This window comes from Sardina pilchardus, chromosome 19, assembly GCF_963854185.1.
Source record: "Sardina pilchardus chromosome 19, fSarPil1.1, whole genome shotgun sequence".
NCBI classification, from domain to species: Eukaryota; Metazoa; Chordata; class Actinopteri; order Clupeiformes; family Clupeidae; genus Sardina; species Sardina pilchardus.
In genome coordinates this window covers 16,606,398-16,628,884 of record NC_085012.1, presented here as the reverse complement: position 1 = coordinate 16,628,884, position 22,487 = coordinate 16,606,398, and the positions used below count along the sequence as shown (strand labels likewise).

General features: G+C 43.7%; 1 protein-coding gene and 1 long non-coding RNA gene across 3 annotated transcripts in view; both read left to right on the top strand.

Moving 5' to 3' along the window:
* Positions 1-9,928, top strand: part of LOC134066239 (cadherin-20-like) — a 14,954-nt gene extending 5,026 nt beyond the window's left edge. The window contains exons 2-11 of the mRNA XM_062521501.1: positions 689-983; positions 1,227-1,346; positions 3,554-3,721; positions 4,672-4,859; positions 5,201-5,454; positions 5,950-6,086; positions 6,596-6,717; positions 6,837-6,954; positions 7,270-7,521; positions 7,990-9,928. Coding sequence (XP_062377485.1) covers positions 689-983; positions 1,227-1,346; positions 3,554-3,721; positions 4,672-4,859; positions 5,201-5,454; positions 5,950-6,086; positions 6,596-6,717; positions 6,837-6,954; positions 7,270-7,521; positions 7,990-8,564 — 2,229 coding nt within the window. The 3' untranslated portion in view covers positions 8,565-9,928. The remainder of the gene's footprint in view (positions 1-688; positions 984-1,226; positions 1,347-3,553; positions 3,722-4,671; positions 4,860-5,200; positions 5,455-5,949; positions 6,087-6,595; positions 6,718-6,836; positions 6,955-7,269; positions 7,522-7,989) is intronic.
* Positions 9,929-17,643: 7,715 nt separating this feature from the next.
* Positions 17,644-20,569, top strand: LOC134066365 (uncharacterized). Of its 2 annotated transcripts, none has more exons than XR_009936415.1 (3): positions 17,644-17,857; positions 19,014-19,135; positions 20,459-20,569. It is a non-coding gene; the product is annotated as an uncharacterized LOC134066365 (long non-coding RNA). The 2 variants fall into 2 exon arrangements; XR_009936414.1 differs by having other exon boundaries at positions 19,008-19,135.
* The last annotated feature ends 1,918 nt before the right edge of the window (positions 20,570-22,487 follow it).

The following is a 22,487-nucleotide window of genomic DNA, read 5'->3' as shown; positions in this document are numbered from 1 at the left end:
TTCAAGCAATCCAACGGGCGAACTAGATGATACATTATTGTGGGAACGGGACAGAATGTTGTGAGAGTGGCTGGGCACAGGGCTGAAAAATCTGTCCTATGTACACCTGTCTAGTATACATATAGCATTGAGCCTGTCTCTTCTTCATCCATCTATTTAGCATTTCCTCACCAACTCTGTTATCTTCAAGATCTCACCACCTTCCACTGCGTTTCCAAGCAAAGCAGAATATCATTCTCGAACCACCGGAACAGGCTTGCAAGCCACTGTAGAAAGTGCCTCTTTTTGTTTTTCATGGTTTTATGCAGTGAATAAGATTGTAGCAAACCTGTAGTCCAAGGGTTAATAACATTTTGATTAATTTTCTCATAAAATGTTTACTTGCGCTTGTCCTTCTCCAGACAAGTCTTTTTGTATAGTACTATGTTTAATGTTATGTAATTAATGTTTTGAAAATTCACTCTAGACACGACTCAATATCCAGTATTGTATAGACGTTCATACTGTAAATGTTTGCTTTAATTACTGTCTTGACATACAGTATACGGGACTGACACTATACAGTATATGGGCCCACAAGCACCACAGAAGTGCATGTGTCTCTCACATCATTACACAGCTACAATCAATTATGTACAGTACCAAGAGCCTACAGGTTAAAGGGTACTGCGTCTGGCTCTTTCTACAGCTACACTCAGATATGGACCAAGGGGATGGCAACATCCGCTACATCCTGTCCGGCGACGGTGCCAACACCACCTTTACCATCGACGACAGCACCGGGGACATCCACGCCATCCAGAGGCTGGACCGGGAGGTCAAGGCCCAGTATTTACTGCGAGCCCAGGCCCGGCATCGGATGACCGGTTTGCCACTGGAGCCTGAGTCCCAGTTCATTGTCAAGATCCAGGACATTAACGACAACGAGCCCAAGTTTTTGGATGGACCCTACCAGGCCACTGTTCCAGAGATGTCTCCCATAGGTAATTGAAAGGGAGGGAAAAGTAGCTAGAGGTTGCCGTTGAGATTCTTCTGCACAGAAATACTTTAAGATGGATTGTGTGTGTGTGTGTGTGTGTGTGTGTGTGTGTGTGCATTTGTGTATTGTGTGTGCATTAAACATGGATATAAAAGGAAGTGAAATCAAACACCATAACATCCTTTCCTTATCCTCTCTCTTTTTCTCTGGTCCCTATTTCTGGACACCTTTTCGTTCCACTTCTAAGGGACCTCTGTAATCCAGTTAACTGCAACGGATGCCGATGACCCCACCTATGGGAACAGTGCTCGAGTGGTGTACAGCATCCTGCAGGGCCAGCCCTACTTCTCTGTGGAGCCTAAGACAGGTGTGTGGCTTTCTCCCTCTCTCTCTCTCTCTCTCTCTCTCTCTCTCTCTCTCTCTCTCTCTCTCTCTGTGTGTGTGTGTGTGTATGCGTGCACATCTTCTGACTCTCTATTTGGCAGACTCCAGAATATAAAACCCTCTGAACCCCTTGTCTGAAATTGGCCATGGATACACAGCCAAGCTGTGGATGTATCGCCCCCTAGTGAAAATACATATGAACTGCATGAACACCGCTGTCAGCATTCTCTCTGTTGACTCAAGGCCTATTAGCTCCCTTTTAAAGCTACACTATGTAATGTTAACATCACATCATCTTTGCACATGAAATATTCACCTCGATTGAACTGATTCTGTTAGCATATATCCCTCCGTCAATGCCACTGTTGCTAAAGCAAGGCTTCCACAGCTAGATCCCTGTGCTCCCTCCAACCAATGGCAGCACTGGAAAAAGTAATTGGAATGAGCAGCAGAAAACTAAATCCCTCGGCTGTGACTAACAAACTGACGGTTAACGCTAAACGCCGATGTGGCCCCTCTCCCCCCCACCACCCCCCCACCTTCTCATGCTTGTTAACCCCAGGACTCATAAACCCCTCCCTAAGCAGAGGCCACGGCTTCTCCACTGATCAATATCAGATCAATCGAGCATCAGGTTGAGCATGAGCGGTCCAAACCTCCCGACCCCCCGGTGACCTGATCCCCCCCCTTACCTCGATTGACACTAATCACGCGGCAAACAGCCGAAACGTTTAGCGATCGATCGGACCGGACTCGTGGTGGTCGAGTGTGCGGGGGCCGGTGTGCTGTGGTGTGGTGCGGTGTGGTGCAGTGGATGTCTCCTACTACACCAACAAACGGCTCCTCAGGGGAGTGTTGGTCAGCGGGGCATTGTTAGAGGCTCGCTGGTCGGCCGGCGTAATCATAGATCATGATGGCTCCTTGGCAGTCGACTGCGGGATCCTCGCGAGGCTTTTAGTGTCACAAGGGAGGGACTCAAAGTGCTGACGAAGACGAAAAACCCCAAACCATGGCCAGAGTGTTTTCATGGCTGTGTGCCAGTCTGAGTCTGTGTGTGTGTGTGTGTGTGTGTGTGTGTGTGTGTGTGTGAGGGGGGGGGGAGGGGGGGTAATAATGCACATTACTGCATGTCTGTCAGAGACTTCACCCTTGTATAAGAAATACTGAGACATTAAGTTAATGCTTTATACTTGTAGGACTAACAACAATAATTTGTGTGTGTGTGTGTGTGTGTGTGTGTGTGTGTGTGTGTGTGTGTGTGTGTGTGTGTGTGTGTGTGGGTGCGTGCGTGCGTGCGTGCGTGCGTGCGTGCGTGCGTGCGTGCGTGCGTGCGTGCGTGCGTGCGTGTGTAGGTCAGTTGAGGTTTAGTATGTCTGGCTTTAAAGGGTCAGGAGGACAAAAGGTTAGTTTCCATAGATTCTATCTCCGTTGTGATAGCAGCCGAATGTGTGAGATTGGGGTGGGGGTGGGGGGGTGGGACCTCATTAACAGCCAGCTCTTCAGCCTTCAGTCTTCTGAGCTGCCCCTCGCCTCTCATCTGCCCCTCTTCTCCTGTCATCCCCCTCTCTTCATCCATCCATCATCTCACCCCCATCCGCTCCCATTTCTCTTCTCAGTCGCTCTTTTCTCACCCGCTGCCATCGTCCATGTGTGACGACGCCCCTTATTCTCCTCTTCTGATGTCATCCTCATTCATCTTCCCGGCTTCTGCTGGTGAAGTTAGAGTTGACTGGTGTTACTACTACTACTGGTAGTAGCCGTTTTTTTTTATCCCAAAGCAACAAAGAACTTGAATTTCCCCTTGGGGATCAATAAAGTAGGCCTATCTATCTATCTATCTATCTATCTATCATCTAACTCGCAACGGCTGGTTTGGGAATCGGTTGACCGATGGCCAGGTGGTGGCGCTAGTGCTGTGGCCAACTCTCTCTCTCTCTCTCTCTCTCTCTCTCTCTCTCTCTCTCTCTCTCTCTCTCTCTCTCTCTCTATCTCTCTCTCTCTCTCTCTCTCTCTCTTCCACTGTTTCTCATCCATTAGAAAGCTGAATCTACTGAATCAATTGTGAATCATAGGGCGAATTGAACTGTCCATCACATTTTTTTTAACGTATGTAACAGCAACTGTATCTTTTTCTCTCCCTCTCCTTTCCTCTCTCTCTCCCTCTCCTCTTCGTTCTCTCTCTTTTTTTAGGTATCGTACGTGTGTCGCTGGCCGATATGGACCGAGAGGTCAGGGACGAGTACCAGGTGGTCATCCAGGCCAAAGACATGGGAGGGCAGCTTGGAGGGCTGGCTGGGACCACCACCGTCAACATCACGCTCAGCGACGTCAACGACAACCCCCCCAAATTCTCCCAGAGTAAGGACCCTTGTTTCACCTCCAGCATTTCCTCACAGTTTAGCTTTACCAATTTATCAGTTTTAGTCTGATTCCCACATAGCATAGCACAGCATCACCGACAGAGCAGCCTAATTCCCTTCAAGGGCATTTCACTCAAGCAAGCACCTTGCTTTAATTAGACCCACTATAAATAATGAATTGAGTATCTGCACAGTCTTAAAATTCCTTTTTGGAATCTCAGCCTGGAGTCCTGGAGTGCCTTCGCCCTCAAAAATGCCTCCATCCTCTCCGGCGTCAGTCTCTTCATCCTCCTCTCCTCCCTCCCCATCCTACTTATCCTTCCATTCCCAGTCAGTCTTTCTACGCTCCAACCCCCCCCCCCCCCCCCAACAGGTCATTACCAGTCCCGGGGGGGTCACACGGTCAACTGGTTGCCCCGCCGACACTGTCAATCTCTGACTGGTGGTCTCGGCCCCCGAGCGCCGGGCACCCCCAATTACTCCCATAATTCCTTGAGGAGTGGACACCTCCAATACACTCGGCCCTGGCCCCAGACCAGTACGCCTCGGGGGCATTCCTTAATGACCTCTCGCTGCGCGCTGCACGGCCGACAGGGCTGAGACGACTGGTGTCTGTGTCAGGAGATTCGACCCGTGCGCTAATGCGACTGGTTCAGGCCTGGCTAATGAAGGCCCTAATTATAAAGGCTATACTGCCTCATCTCGCTTATTTGCTTAATGACTGCAGACTGGTGGACTGCTGTGGGATTCTCTGACGCCCCCTGCTGGAGAGTCTTGTATATGACACTTGCTCTATTTTTCCCTTCAGTTTCGATGAGTAGTGCCAAAGAGGTTTTCCTTGGGGATCATTGGAGTCGTAGCTGCAGGGGAGTTAAGGCAAGATGAAATTGATTTTATGCTGACCTCTCTCTCTCTCTCTCTCTCTCTCTCTCTCTGTCTCTTTCTCAGAGCTGTTCCAGATGAGTGTGACTGAATCTGCTCCAGTGGGATCAGTGGTGGGCCGGATCCAAGCTAAGGACCGTGACGAGGGGGTCAATGCAGAGATGACCTATAGAATCATCGACGGGGACGGTCGAGACACCTTCAAAATCAACAATGACCCCACGAACATGCTGGGCATCATCACCGTCAAGAAGGTACCTGCAAACACTTCCTCTTTTCAAGATTCCTGAACTTGCCAAAATCTGACTAGATTCCTACCGCAACATTCCCAATGAAAGGTTAAGGGGATGTGTTCTAATGGATAACATACCAACAAATCCAGAATTTAATCGGAGTTCATTCAAATATCATGTATGGTTTTCTTTTTCTGTTAGTTTCATTGCTAAAGTAATCTGTCACTGCTTAAGACTGTTTGCAACAGACTAAAGAAATGTAGCCTATCTGAATGGTTCTCAGTACCACCTCTAGGGTTGCTATGCCAATTTCTCAAAGCAAGACAGTGTTTCTAAGTGTGTGTTTGTGGGCTGACTTTCAGAGGCTGGACTTTGAGAGCAAGCGAAGCTACACACTGAAAGTCGAGGGCTCCAACACACACCTGGACCCTCGGTTCCTGAGCAAAGGACCGTACAGGGACGTCACCATCGTGCACGTTAGCGTCGAGGACGTGGATGAGCCGCCCGAGTTCCGGGTGCCGTTCTACTACATGGAGGTCCCAGAGGATGCTGAGATCGGAACCATCTTCACGTCTGTGTCTGCTCGAGATCCTGATGCAGCCAACAACTCCATAAGGTATTCGCTCACAACACACGCCATAAATAATACACTCCATAAATTATACACACAGAATATACCGGTACATCATTAGGTATACATACACTACATACTCCATATGGAATACACATACAACATACTCCATAAGGTGTAGAATACACACACGTTTTTCAACAACACACTGTGTTCAACAGAATTAGCACAAAGTCAGTTCCATTTGTGACTGTATCACTCCTATGCTATTGTAGTATTCTCGTCAAAGAATATCTTCACTGAATATGTCACCCGAACTGAAGATGGTATTCAACAGGCAATACATGTTGCATGCAATGAACTAGATTAGAAAGTCACTGTTCAGGAACTGATGCTGTTCTGACAGTATGGGGATGACACTTCAGTCAGTACTCTCACATCATCCCAATATAGGGCGCTACCATAAGTCTAGTTAGAGCTCTCCCTAGTGGACCTTATTGGAAATGCATTTGTTGTTAACTATCTCCTTTGCTTTCCCAGGTACTCGATCGAGAGGATGAGCGACCCTGGGAAGTACTTCTACATTGACATCACATCTGGCTCACTGATGACTGTCCTGCCTTTGGACAGAGAGGAGATGGCCTGGCACAACATCAGTGTGCTGGCTATGGAGATGAGTAAGTAGTCCATATTACATTTTAAGATATGTATGTACTGTAACACATATCAGCTATAATGTCAAGTACAATGTTTCAGTCAAACATTCCTTTTTTGATAGACTAGCGAGCTAGACCCGCATCAAGATGTAGGGTCTAGAAACTCACCATAGCAGGGGTAAATCGGAGGGGTGGGATAAACGGTTGTCTTTCAAATTCCCTCTCCACGCAATAGGATAGCGCTAAACGAATCATCTTCTTGTTTTCAAGTAGCGGGATGCTTAACGGTTGCAACTTCTGATCACATGTCAGTCATCATTATGTTAAGCCCGCCCACCGAGTCTATTCACAGCTTCCAAGTCAACGAAGAGTTGCTAGACTACCCTGGCAGCAAATTAGATTTGCTGTCGCTAGGGGCGTCTAGATTTCTAGGCTACTTTTTTGACATAGCCTACTTAGGCAAAAAAGTTATTTTTAAAACATGATATTCTTTCCTTCCTAAATTTGGTATCTGCTCCCTCTCCATGTAGACAATCCCAGCCAGATCGGAAGTGTCTCTGTGGCCATCAGGATCATGGATATTAATGACAACCCCCCTTTACTCACTCAGTACTATGAAGCCTTTGTGTGTGAGCATGCCAAAGCAGGACAGGTAAGACACAAACACACACACACACACACGCACGCACGCACGCACGCACGCACGCACGCACACATTTTCAAGCGCCTAATGTTGAATCATCTGATCCTGATCTTCCTGGTCACCCGTAGTTGATTCAGACCATCACGGCGACGGATGCAGATGAGCCAATAGGAGGGCAGCATTTCTACTACACTCTGGCCCCTGAGGCGGCAAACAACCCCAACTTCACCCTTCGAGATAACCAAGGTGTGTTTTGCTGAAATGGATCAACTGATCCATTAATGGGTTCTGATTGGTTGATTGATCGATTGATTGATTGATTGATTTTTTTAATTGTTGACTGATTTTCTGGTCAGTTGATTAGTAGATTAGTAGACTTATCTACAGTATGTATTTCTTGTTTTGATGGTTGTCATTTGATTCCTGGGTTGCTTTATGGACAAATCAATGTATCGATTGATTGATTTTTTTTTGATTGGTTGATTTCTTTGATTGGTTGATTGACTGATTGATCTGACCAGTGTCTTTCCCCCTCTCTCTCTCTCTCTCTCGCTGCGGCAGATAACTCGGCGTGGCTGCTGACCCGTCGCGGCGGCTGGTCTCAGCAGGACCAGAGTGTGTACCACCTGCCCGTCCAGGTGTCGGACGGCGAGGCGCCGGTGCAGAGCAGCACGGCCACGCTGACGGTGCGCGTGTGCAGCTGCGACGCCGACGGCAACGTGCTCTCGTGCAGTGCCGAGGCCCACACGCTCCCTGCCAGCCTCAGCCGCGGGGCGCTCATCGCCATCCTCGCCTGCATCCTCGTCCTGCTGGGTACGGGTACACACACACACACATATACACACATACACAGGCACACACATAGGCACACACATGTACAGACACACAGACACACACACACACACACACACACACACACACACACACACACACACACACACACACACAGGCACACACATGTACTGTACATACAGTATACACACACACACACACACACACACACACACACACACACACACACGTGCGCACAGCTCTTCTCAGCATCTTTATTCTGCTAATTGTAAATATGTGCAAAAATGTACACCCTCACACACACAGACACACACAGACACACACACACACACACACACACGCACACACACACAGCTAAGTAGAGCATCTGTCTGTTTCAAAGTCCTTGTGACAAATGGGTTTATGGCCTCCCAGTGATCAACTCCCTATTCTTCTCTCTCTCCCTCCGTCTGTCTCTCTCTCTTCATCCCCCCTTCTCCTCTCCTGCAGTGATGATCCTGCTGATGCTGTCGCTGAGGAGCCAGCGCAAGAAGCCCTACCTGACGGACGAGGAGGAGAACGTGCACGAGAACATCGTGCGCTACGACGACGAGGGCGGCGGCGAGGAGGACACCGAGGCCTTCGACATCTCGGCGCTCTGGAACCCGCGCGAGGCCGCCTCCTCCGCCTCCTCCGCGCACACCCCGGGGCGCCACCACCCGGGCCGCCAGGACATGCAGCCCGAGATCCAGAGCCTGTCGCGGCACGTGCCGCAGGTGCCCGTGGGCTCCGTGATGACCTTCGGCCTGGACGCCGACGGAGGAGGAGGAGCGGGCTGCGGCGTCCACGGCTACGTGCTGGCCAAGCTGTACGAGGCCGACGCCGACCCGGGCGCGCCGCCCTACGACTCGCTGCAGACGTACGCCTACGAGGGCGAGGGCTCGGTGGCCGAGTCGCTCAGCTCGCTGCAGTCGGCCGCCTCGCACGCCGACCACGACTACGACTACCTGAGCGACTGGGGGCCGCGCTTCTACAAGCTGGCCCAGATGTACGGGGCCGTGGACGACGACAACTCCCAGTGGTAGCCCCCCGAGCCTCCCGAGAGGACGAAAGAGAATCCCCGAGCCGGACTTTGGAAGAACAAGTCTTGAGAGAAGAGAGAGAAGAGAGTGAAGGGAGGGAGAGAGGGAGGAGAGAAGCAAGCAGAGAGATGAGGGGAGGAATGACAGTGCGCCTCCTTTTTACTGCTGATGTCACAGCCAAGAAGACTGGCCTCCTACGGCCTGGTAACGAACTTCAGTATCCTCTATGTGTGTGTGTGTGTGTGTGTGTGTGTGTGTGTGTGTGTGTGTGTGTGTGTGTGAAAGAGCGAGAGAGAGGAATGGGAAGGATTTCTGCATAGAGTGACAGAGATGGTACATCAGCACAAATGCTACAGTAAGCAACAGCCTATTGGCAAATACACAGCTCACCATCAGGTAGGAATACACAAAGAAAAGGGAACGTAAGAAAATCTGTCTTTGAATCAGCCAAAGGACTTACGAAATATTTGAAATGCTGGTTCATATTGGTTGGTTATGGCGACCATTCTCTCTTTAATGTCTCTTTTATGCCAAACCATTGTGTTGAAACTGTAAAGACAACGTTGTTTTCAATGTTTTACTTTCTGAAACATCTGGTGAAACATTTCAGTCAGTCATTTTCTGAGCGGCTCCCTGTAAGATGGTTTAATTTATTTGTGCTGGTATTATTTATGTTTTTATTTTTCTAACTTATTTTGTTTTGTAAAAGAAGCACTGAACTTTGATCAAAAACTGAATGCGGTGGCCCAGCCTGTTGTGGTCACTTTGTTTCGGGGGGGAAAAAAGTCTGGAAAAGACAGAGACTCCTTTAGCCCTTAGTGGGCGTCCACCATCAATATGTTTAGTGTATTGATCCAGTTAAATGTGTGTACATTTTTCCATGACCTTCATGGCGTTGCTCTTCATGTTAAGTATGTTTGGTAGTCAGCCGAAGCAAGGGGAGCATTGAAAAAATGCAAAGCCCTTTGGACAAACTGTGTCTCTATTGGTTTGCTACTACTGGCTTGCTTCATCCTCAAGCTGGTAGAGATGAAAGCGGAGAGAGCTCTTCCACTTGGGGTGGAGGGGACACTGCTGACAGACATACAGTATACATTTCACCAAACCGCACCATGTCAGTTTCACCAGTGGCTTAATACAAATCACCGCAGTCCTTCCTTTCTTGGACTCTGAGAATCTGCATCAAGTGCCAAAATGTGAGGAGAGTTCTCTGCGGGACACCAAATACACAAGACAGTGACCGATGAAGACAGAGAGTCGGAGCAGACTGACTCCGTATGGGTGGAATCTACCTGAAACTGTACACAGTGTCAGTCTATCTAAGTGGTATTTGAATGTACATATTTTTTGTATACTTGGTAATAAAAAATGATAAATCAGCCTTCATCCTGTCCGATTAATTCCTGCGATGAACATCTTCTTGTTTGTCTTATCAGCTGTTACTGTACATGAGTGTTGGCCAGGTTACTGAGCATTTGAACTGCTATTTTCAACATAGTCAAGGGAGCTATACAAAGAATGCTGTAGGCTCTAAGTTGCCTTACAGCTACTGGTTTTCATGTCAACTTCAGGGGTTATCGACATTTTTGGATATTTTAGTAATTTTTCCCCCATTTAAATGCCTACATGTTTTCGTCATATTTGTCTGACCTTTAATCCAACTCTAGGGTAGTCTGAACTGAAACAGTGGCCCTTAATTTCCCATCTACTCGCATCCTGATTTCAAGAGTTGTTCCGCTCAGCAGCCACTTCATTTGAACTGAAAAATTCCCTCTAGAAGAGCCAGGACTGTCTCTGATCACGGGGCTGTTTTGAGCACGGTATACACACACAGAATGGAGCGCTAGAGGTGCAGTTCACTACATTTGATGGCATAATATTGGATGACTAAAGTCACAGAATGTACCTTTAATGTCCTCCTCCTCAATTTGAATAGTGTGTTGATTTATAATGACAATACGGATAGCACACTCGAGACAGACAGTACAACATTAACCCATTTTTGTCAATGTCACTATTAATGTCAATTTATTCATTGAGCATATTCTAAAACAACAGAGTTAATCAAAGTGCTCTATAATCAAAAGCAAGCTGGATTGAACATAGATACAATGAAGATCATTGAAATTTGACATTTAAGGATTAAGCTTACTCCCTGTGTGGGAAACACTGGCCCTATGAATTATAAAAACTACATACTACATACATTTACAACAAGTTGTAAATGTACTTGACATAACTAATAACTTACAGTACATGGACATTCTTCAAACAGCAGGACCATCTTGTTGGGCCATGTCCTGCCAAAAGTTTGAAAAATGATACCTTTAGGCATGTAATAGCAGTTTATGGTCTATGCCATAAAGACAGAGGATCAAAAACTACGGGATCTGTCAAAACTTGGCCATGGAGAAAGGGAGAAAAGCTTACTGAATTCTGGGCTGAACACCATGGTGAATAAGCCAAACCAGACGGATAAAGTTACACCTAATGTGGACAGTGCTGGACACCACTCAGGGAAGGAGGCAGGGAGATGGAGATCCTGATGTAACCTACAGTATAGGGCCAGTTGCCTATGGATTAAGCCTAAATCTTGACTAAATGCCTCAATGGATATCTATGGGCAATGTTCATTCCACTTTGTCTTTTGACTATACCACAGTTAGCCCTACATGCCAATGTTATGAAGTAACACTGCATAGGACTGCTAGACCGTAGCCTACAAGGTGGAATGTAGTCTCCTGGCGCTCCCTGGTGGCTGATTAAAATGTAAAGGATTCTCCGGTGACGTTTATATTAAAGAAAGCTAGCCTACGCTATTCAGAGAAGACAGTTGACAGCCTACCGCTGAAATTAAGTTATAAAATATTTCTTATAATCACAATATGGCTTGATAGTAGGTTCATTATATTTTGAGTAGGCCTATAAATAGTCTATGGGATGTCATGTTGTGCTAGGATTCACGATTCAGTATGTGGTCACTTTCACTCTCGGTCGAATCGTCTCATCCAACGTCATAATAGTTGGCATATGACGTGTAATGGTTGTCATAGTTTGGCTACAGTGTTGAGATCATTTTGAGAAATTGTTGAGATCGTTTAGATGAGTTCAGTTTTTGATCTTGAGGCCTACTTCTGATTTCATTTTAATTTGTTGTGAAAGAGCATCTGGTCGGTGACAGTTCCACTATTTGGACACATTCCTTGGAATCATGTCTGCCTGCCCTGATCAAGACCAGGGTGCCCTTTCTTCTAGCAGCTCAAATCTGCTGTTTGATGAGAACAAGTCTGCATCTGCTAAAATAGCTGAAGTGTGCTTTGGAAATGGAAGTGATGGTAAGGATAGCACAAAGTAGGTCTTTGTTATAATTTGTGAAAATGCTGTGTTTCTAAACTAAATGTAGGCCAGTGTGACACACCTTGTAGGCTATGTTGACCTAAACTATAAACTATTTATAGTAGCCTAATTAACTGCCTTATTTACAGATGTGAAATCCTCCATGGGAGATAGTCTGGAAGGTGAAGAGGAGGACATCTGGAACTCCCCAGACCTGTGAGTTTGAAACTGTGACATTCTGTATTTAATTAAAAACACATTGTCATCCAATGTATACCAGTGTTAACTTAATACAAGTTCATACAACTATTGAAATGATTTGGATTTGTAGGGACGTGGATGAGAAAGTGCGCTTGGTGGACCTTCTACACTGGAAGACTCGCCAGATACAGATTAATGGAGATCTGCAGAAGGCTCTTTATGCCAGTGAGGACTCTAATGCTCATCTGGAGTTGGAAAATGAATCCCTGAAAGACCAGATTAAAAGGTGATCAATGTATTTACATCAAACCCATAGGCCTAGATGTTTTACCATTGACAGTGATGGCAATGTCATGCTTTCTGAAAACTCCTGTGAAACTGATTTTAACATTTTACATTAATATTTTTTAATGACAAAAAGTAACACTAATGATTTCCATTATTTGTCTGGTACGTGCAGTATGAAGCAGTCCATTCTGGATGGAAAAAAGTTTGTGCGCAAAACGGATGATATTCATGCTGCACTTGCTGAGAAGGAGAGGGCCACACGTAGCCTCATGGCCAGTATCAGAGAGCTGGTGAGAAAATATAACCATCTACAGTGAGGACTGCCACAAACTGTATCTTTGTATCTGTCCAACACGTTGGCTAGAACCTGTGGAATTAATACACCAGTATTTTTTTTTCTTTTTTTGCCCCCAGGAGAAGGAGAACAAAACCACAAATGACCAGATTGCAGCCATCAATGATGAGGTATCAGGATGGAATATATATATATTTTTACTGTTTTTTTATTGTTATTTACTCTTTGCTTAATTTCATCACATCTCCTCCCACATGCTTGACCCCTTCCCATGTTCCTGCAACAGATATCTGTTATTTTGCCAAAGAGCGAAATGGAGAAGAAGAAAATAACAGATCTGAGTCAAATCGTGCAGACTTTAGAGGTACTGTTGTTCTCATCATCTTGGCTATATGTTGTATTATATTACACATATTTGACATATAAAAGCGATAAACTTACTGAAAAAAAAACACCACCAGTTGACATGGAAGGCAATCTGAATGTTATTGAAATATGTTGCTGAAGAGTCAAGTAAAGTAATCATATTGTGTTTGCTTTGTGTGTAGGAAAAACTGCTAGAGACGAGATTGCAGGTCGCCAAAAAAGATGAAATAATTCACCAAGTAAGTGTTAACAGCTAACATGGTATTCCTGATGATAGTTGTTCAGTAGATTAAGTTACATGCATGGTTAAATATAACAATTACATTCAATCTCATCATGCTATTGTTTAAATTTCAGAAAGACCTCATGATTGACCGTCAGAAAGCGTCCTTAATGGAGCTCAACACTACTGGAGAGGTATTTCACTGCTTATTTTCAAATTCTTATTATTGTTCCTACTGTTTTTTTGTTTTTTTAAATCACACCAATGAAAGCATACTGTACTGTATGCTAATTCATATTGTTGTATTTCTGTTCTCACTTCAGCAACTAAAAAATAACATCAAGGACCTGGAGAGCCAGAAGGAATTAGCAGTTGTGTATGTATTTTTTTAGTGTTGTTCGCATTAACATGTCCTCAACCAATAACAATAAACTCAAATATCGTCATTATGTGATCAGTGCTGCAGGAGGAAGTTTCCTTAACCTGGACGGCACTCTCTCCCTGGCCCCAGAGAATCCTCTTTCTCTTGCCGAAGAGTTCAGCATGATGCCTGGATTGGTGAGTTGTAAAACAACAAAATATTTTTTTACATGTCAACAGGAAAATGTGTATGAATTGTGTATTTGTTTCATTGTAATAATAATCTGGGATTCCAGCAATTTATCCTTTCTGTCTTAAATCAGACATCAGGACACTTAGAACATATTACTAGCACTATAAAGTGAATTTTTAATCGGCAGCAGGCCAGTTTAATTCAACAGGAGGAAGTACTGTAGATGACAACAGAATCTGAACATCAGAGCAGCAATAGCTTCACCTTCTGATAATTGGTCGGTCCATGGTGAATCTGTGTCGCTTAGGATAAAAGCATTTACTAAATACCAGTTACTTTTTTATCCTTAGGAGAGCATGGATGCATCTCAGAACCCAGACAATCTGGAAGACCTGGCAGAACTCAAGGCCTTGGAGGTGGAGCGAGCACAGCACAGCGAGAACAGGTACATTTTAGGGTCAGTGTAAACAGTGACATTAAATTGATTTATTTACACTTCGCTAACATTTCATATAGGAACAATATTGTCTTAATTTGTTGTAGATGTCTTCTGTAGGGATTCCTGTTTTTGGACATCCATCTGAAACACTGTTCTGAAACTGTTCTGTCCGTATTGAAGTTGTCGTTCCTCTGTTTGTCTTTCCCTTGTCCATATCCCCGGCTCCTCACTGAAGTGTCAGCTGGCTGGGTCAGGCCTGGGGGTGCTTTAAAAGAGGGGCCTGGGTTGGTGCTGCTGTCGGACTGGGTGTTCTGCTGCTGCTCATGAGTCTCCTCAGTTTGACCACACCCTCCTGCTCCATCATCCCCGGCCTGGACAGTATGGATGTCCTGTGGACCACCACCCGCCATTTCGTCCAGCCATACTGTGATGTTCAGCATTTGGACATGCCACCCTTTTAACTGGATTGATTTATATTTTTTTTCACTCACTCACTTACTTGCTCGCTCATCATTCATTGTTTAAAATAGTGAGATGACTAACTACAGGTTGACATCACACTTTGACTGAATGGGTAACAGTATTTCTTTGAGTGACATAAACTCCAAATAAAGGTTTATTTTAAATTTGAATGCATTGCCTTAATCAGTGTTTGATATGTTCCGTCTTTTCAAATGTTACTGTAACACAATGTAAATATTTTAAATATCAGTGACAACGAAACAGACAACGAAATGCAGTTTGTGTCTAATCAGAAGTGCAAAAAAGCAGAAAAGTGCATATGAAGAGCTCTTTTCCAAAACGCTATAAATCCATTTTTGAAAATATAAAAAAAATCATGTTATTTAATTGTGCATATCAAGTAATATCAATAAAAATGTGATATAAGTCATATAAGATATAAGTTACATAAGTGATAAAGTATAGGCAGGTGGTGCATAAACACAACAGGATATACAGTATAGTGGATGGTAGACAGTAGTATACCGTTGGGCGGGTTAGTTTGTTGGTTGGATGCAGACCTCGAGTTCAGTAAGGTGACAGCCTTCCAGAGGGGAGAGGGATGAACAGTAGTTGGGGTGGGCTGTCTTTGATGATGCTGCGCATATTACGCAAGCATCGTTTGCCCAGGATGGCCTGAATGGAGAGGAATGAGGAACCGGTGACTTTACGCCTTGAGTTAGTGAATGTGCTTAAAGGGATATTCCGCCATTTTTGGAAATACGCTCATTTTCCACCTCCCCTCGAGCAAAACAATCGATATTTACCTTGTTCCCGTTCATCCAGCCATTCTGTGAGTCTGGCGATACAACTTTTAGCTTCAGCCTAGCATAGATCATTGAATCGGATTAGACCATTAGCTTCTCGCCTGCTAGCTTCATGTTTAAAAGTGATTAAGATTTCTGGTAATTTTCCCATTTAAAACGTGTCTCCTCTCAAGTTAGAAAGTGCAATAAGACCAACTGAAAATGAAACCTGGCGTTTTTCTAGACTGATTTGACATGGAACTACACTCTCATCTGGCGTAATAATCAAGGCAACTTGCAAACGTACCAAAGGCGCAGTGATATCGTACGCAGCATCTGAAAATAGTCCCCATAGACAACAAGCAGTAGTAGTGCCAGTAGTTTGCAAGTTGCCTTGATTATTACGCCAGATGAGAGTGTAGTTCCATGTCAAATCAGCCTAGAAAAACGCCAGGTTTCATTTTCAGTTGGTCTTATTGCAATTTCTAACTTGAGAGGAGACACGTTTTAAATGGGAAAATTACCAGAAATTTTAGTCACTTTTAAACATGAAGCTAGCAGGCGAGAAGCTAATGGTCTAATCCGATTCAATGATCTATGCTAGGCTGAAGCTAAAAGTTGTATCGCCAGACTCACAGAATGGCTGGATGAACGGGAACAAGGTAAATATCGATTGTTTTGCTCGAGGGGAGGTGGAAAATGAGCGTATTTCCAAAAATGGCGGAATATCCCTTTAACATTGTGTGCTGATAACTACCACATAGATACGTATAATAGAAAACAAGTAGCCTAGCGTATAATACGCTATTTATAATATTAATAAGTTGATTTTGATAACGTACGTGTTCACTAACTTTACTTTACAGAAAATTGTACTGTGCAGAGTCAGGAGGTTATGGTAGGCCAAGTTGGTGTGAACACACACACACATTTTCTCTCGCTGTTGAGTAGCAGCTTATTGGTAGCCTACGCACAGTGGTCTGTGGGTCGTAGGCTACACCTGCAGACGCGCATGGCAACCGGTGTAGCTTTCCTGCTACATGTGGTGTGGATCAAAGATCATAGCAGAGAGGGTTAAAGCGGAGCTGACGGATCTTTGATCACAGTGCTCCGCTCTAGAATCTTTGATATTGACTAAAATGGAACGCAATCGGTTTTCTGACGCACGTAGGAACACTCTGGTTTTCATCATTCCTAGAGACACTCGCTGCCAGGATGTTGAACTGATACACAGCACCGCGACAACCATTGATTATTTCACACATTTCCACCAAAGATGGAAAGGCAGGTGTAGGCCTAAATAAAGGCTACGTTTAATAAAGGTAACCACTTCGATATTTATCTATTCAGGACTTAAAAAGTAGTAAAATAAATGTGCTAAATAGTAGGCTAGTCGGCTCGAATATGATTATCTAATAGGCCAATGTTTTTCAGCATCTTCTCCTCTGGTGAACCAAAAACACAATGGCTGAGGAAATACGCAGGATAGCCGCTCTGCTCGATCAGCCGCTGAGCGATAAGGACCTGGGGCCTCATGTACAAAGCTTGCGTACGCACAAAAATGCTGCGTACGCTAACTCTCACGCTCACGTCCGGATGTACAAAGACTGACTTGAACGTGAGAATGTGCGGTCCTCCACGCAAGCTTCATGCCTGGCGTACGCACATTTCCAGTGTGTATCGTCAGTTGGCGACACGTAGAGGCAATGCAGCGCAACAACATTAGTTGATCACGAATCAAGGCCTTTATTTGCACAGCAAAGTGAAATGTGGGCTATTAAAAATAGCACTTCGAAGTCGGCATAGGTTTCTAGATAAATGGGCATGCAATGTGCGTTAATACTACCAAACTATGCAACAGCCTATATCTGCAATTTAAAACTGTAGTCTTATCAGAGGATATCAAGAATTAGGTAGCCTAATGTGAAACGTATAAATATAGTGCCTATATTTAGTTCCATGATTGTTCACTGGCTTATCAAATATTTCAGATTTCGAAGAGCTTTCCTTCCTCGAAATCTGCGATGAATGGAGAGGGCTCTGGATGCAGCCTGCGGGACGGGGCGGGGACATCCACATCCACATCCATGTGCGACGTCACACTTTTTCTGCGCATGCGCGGAACTTTCTCAGCGCGAGCTGTGAAGTTGCAAACCGGTCTCCTGGTTTCTTTTAGGTCTATGGTTGCAACCCATTATTACACTATGTCATAATTTGTTTTCCACAAGGATTTTCTCTACAAAATATCACAGCCGAGAACGAGCCTCTTGCATTATTTCAGCCAGCGATGTGAAACATCGTGTCGTCATGATTTGCCACCACAAGTTGACGATAGTACCAGGAGAGAGGTAGGTGTTCTGCTAGTAATTTGTTTTACATATTTGAATTACATATGTATTTTTGTTGAAATATCATACGATCCACATAGGCTATGTTTTTGCAACTGATCAGGGCTTGTTGAAAACTTGACAACCACGTTGCAAATTATTTTCTGAGCTAGTTTAAGTCAAGTTAGCAAGCTAATACTGCACTAGATTTGGTTAGAATGGGCAGCTAGGCTAAATCATTAAAGTCCTTTGCTCTAAACATTAGACACTTGGTTTGCCTAAATCAGAAAAGTGCTAAAGAAGTCAACAGCAGAAGATTGTTTTAGGGGGAAAAAGTTGTGTCAGAAGTTATATTAACTAGTAATGTTTACTTTATTCTGAAACCTTGCATTGGTGAACCATGAGCTACTTGATTGCTAGCACTCTGCAATGTTATACTGTGCTAGCATGAATGAAGTAGCCTAATAAGTAAATTAATTATTAACTTTATTAGGCTACCACAAGTTTCTATGAGGCTTGTAGAAATTGCTGCCTTCAGTTAGCCTAATTAAGGTCTTTTTCCAAGTATGAACACTAATAGTCTGGACTCTGTTTTCTTCTCCCTTACACAATAATACAGTGTCATGTAATTTATGCACACTGTACACACAATGACTCCCCCAGAATAATGTTCAATCTTAAAAGATTGAGCTTAGTATGGTGATTAGAGATGGGCGAAGTACTCAATTTCAGTACTTAAGTCAAAGTACAGATATTACTGGTCAAACGTTACTCCGATACAAGAAGTTGCATGTTCAAAATTGTACTTAAGTGAAAGTACTTGCTTTTAAAAATACTTAAGTATTAGAGTACAATTTGAAATTGCATTTGTAGGGTTTCCAACTCTTGCATGCCTCTCACAGACAGACAGGGGACATACTTTCAATATAGGCCTAGTTTATTGAAAGTAACGATTAAAGACAGCCTTAACAGAAATGTACTGGAGTGATATAATTGGTTCTGAAGATACTTCTCTTCTCTTGTGTATTTTTGACGGTCCTGACAGAACCATCAGTGCTTGAGAGCATCATGAAAGCACAAAACAATTGCGCTAGGGTGTACTAAGTGTATTCTGTATTCATGTATTCTGTCCTCCCAAATCTGATTATCTAATGATTTTGTTCTTGTTTAGTTACAGTTGCACAAACTAAAAGCAGTCGGCTTTTATCCCCTGCTGCTTGTGGCCAAGAAGAGTAAGGGAGGATTCAAGGCACAGCTGCTATACCTTGATCAGCAGCTGAATGCAGATAAAATGGAATTGTAAGTATGCTTTAGTACATTATTAACTTTTTGCATTACCTGTTATGTTGCTTCACCACTAAAGGCCTATGAAACAATATCAAATAACATAGCCTCGATACATCTTATAGGCATATAGGTGAACACAAAAAACATAAGGAATTCTTTTATAGCCTTATACTCCGGCTCCTCCGAAATTTGTGCAAAGCTAGTGCAAATTGTATCAATAGCAGTGATGATGCCAGTAGCACGTCACTTGCTATCGGCTATGGGCATTACATTCATTCAAACATCACTTCCGAGTTCATAGCACTTTCCAAACAACAGCAAAAACGCACGGGTATGTAATATGTCTAATATTGCCATTAGCATTTACTTTGCAAAATGACAGTAAAAAGCTCTACTAACTGCACAGGCTTGATTCTACATCATCACAATCTAATATGATCTACCTACATCAACGTCATTTGGCAATACGTTTCTTGGAAAACATTGTTCGTACGGGCACTGCACTAGTTAAAAGATAATTCAAACATCAACAACAGTTGACACCTCCAGACAACAACCTAAACAACAGAGAATAAACATATAGACATGTGGCATCAAAAATCCATTTGTTACACAGGAACTTGATGGCTGTTAAAAGCAAGCCTGGGTTTTTAGAAGAGATTTAAAACCAGTCATAGATAATGCTGATTTAAAGTGTTGTGGTAGACTGTTCCAGAGGCGCAGTGCATAGATGCTGACGGTGGTCGTGATGGAGGAGTGTAAGAGCTAAGCATGTTTGACACATAACCTGGAGCCTGCCCATGTAGTAATTTAAAAACAGTCAATGCCACTTTATACTGGATTCTATTGCATTGCAATAGTCTAATCTAGAAGTAATAAAAGCATGTACAGTATCATGACTTTCTCAAGATCTACTTCAAAATGTTAAAAATGATTTTAATTTAGCTATTGTTTTGGGCTGAAAGACAACAGCATTTGACTTGATTTGAGATTCCTCTCAGGCCATCAATTTGCTTAGTAGGACAAGACAGAAGTATTACGTTATACGTTATACAACTTTTTACCCAAAAGAGTTGTTATGTTACTTTATTATACGGCTCTCTAGAATGTTGAGGGAGGTCCCATTCACTTTGAAGGACGAAGCAAAACCCCTCCGCTGCGCGTCAGGGTTCTGTTCATCCTGTCAGGAATTATTTTCCGATAATGACCGGTGTTCTATACATTATCCCTTACGTAACACATTTCTCTGTAACGCATTACACACATTGATTATAATATGATTGATGATTTGTAATGGATATAACATATTTATTGCATGTTCTGATTATTTCACAGTACCACAGCCAGCTGTCTCCATTGCACCTACTCCCACCCTCATTACCCTCACCCCCACCCACCCTGCCCACCCTACCTACCCTACCTACCCTCACCCCCACCCACCCTGCCCACCCTACCTACCCTTACCCCACCCACCCTCACCCCCACCCACCCTGCCCACCCTACCTACCCTTACCCCACCCACCCTACCTACCCTCACCCCCACCCACCCTGCCCACCCTACCTACCCTTACCCCACCCACCCTACCTACCCTCACCCCCACCCACCCTGCCCACCCTACCTACCCTTACCACACCCACCCTACCTAACCTCACCACTCCCACCCTACACACTCTCACCCCACCCACACTGTGTGCTTCCCCAGTGAACAAGAGGATGATGACGGAGATCTTCTTGATGACCCTGATCTCTGGTGTGACTTAAACCTATCTCTCTCTCTCTCTCACACACACAAACACACACACAAACACACACACACACACAGTCTCTCTATGGATGCATGCCAATTGTTTGTCAAGGGAGCAACATCAACTGATAAAGGCATGAATGTATTACATGTAAATTATTTATTTTATGTAATTTTATTTAATTTTTGAGAGTGAGGATATCTTCTATAAAATGGTGACATAGTTGATATTAAGGTTACGCTCTGTGTGAGCATGTTTAAATGGTTTTCTGTATGTGTGTGTTTGTAGGGGTTGTGATGTCATGGCGGTTGTTGTCATAACTGTAGATTCGCAAAGTGCTGCTTACGTGGAACTCATCTCCTTGACATTCCATTGCTTAGGTTCCTTTGCTTAGGTGCCATTGTGTTCAACGCAGCTTAGCGGTGACATAGTTGAAAAGGTTAAGGTTACACTTTGGTTTTGAAATGAGTGTTTGAACAATGTTCTTCCAAGAAAAGGTTTAATAAATATATACAAATCGTAAAAGCATACATCATCTCCTTCAGTGTGCATATTGTACACAGTTCTCTGCAAACCTATGGTAGCATCATGCCTTCAGTGTGTCTTGTCTCCACACGTAAAATGTTGCACATATAATATTGATATTTTATTGTTTTTGACAATACACAATCACATTCTGTCTCTCTCTCTCTCTCTCTCTCTCGCGCTCTCATACACACACACACACACACATACAGACAGAGAGAGAATGTGTATAATTTCCCATTTGTATTGTTTTATTTGCACTTTTAATCCTGCTGAATTCTACAAGGCAAATAAATGAAGTTAAAACTGAAGTTAAAAGGAAATGTTCTGATTTGTGTCTATTATTTTGTCAGAAAGGTTCATTTGTATGTGAAAATCACAAACAGATATGTAGTAAAAAAGGAGTGAGCCTCAGAACGGGGGTGGGGGGTGCCGGTGGTTATGGGGTGGAGTATTATGGGCTAACCTCTTGGAGAAATAGACCTAATATGGTCACTACGGTCAATGTAAGGGGTCATGATATACAGTACTGTACCTTATCCTGTTTTCAAAATGATGCTAAATGTGATTAGCGATAAGTCAAGAATTGTGATTTCGATGCTTTTTAAAAAACAATTACAGTGTATTTGGTGATTTAATCATCAGTAACCTAATATTGAATATCGTGTGATCATTCACACCAGAGGCCATCCAAGATTCTGCTCGACCCTCCGCACACACAGAAAGTGAAAGTCATGTTTCTATATCATATATTTTGGAATTCATAACTGTACATATTTTGTTGATAATGTTGAGTATTTTACAATCTGCATCATTATTAGTAGCTAAAAATGTTTAGTCATTTGTGTACTGATTTCAAGACTATTACACTTACTCATAGGCCTATGTTTAAATGGCGTGTAGGCCTAGGTGTAATTGAGTGTGCATTATCGAGTGTGTAATTGAGTGCCTGTCGCTTTAAGAAATACGTGAGGTGCCTTTCTATATCACGGTTTTACGCGAGTGAAATAAAAGTTGCATGACAAGGATATGTGGATGCAATTAATTTTGCTTTCTGTGTCATTAGATAAATTACATGTTCAAAACAGTAACA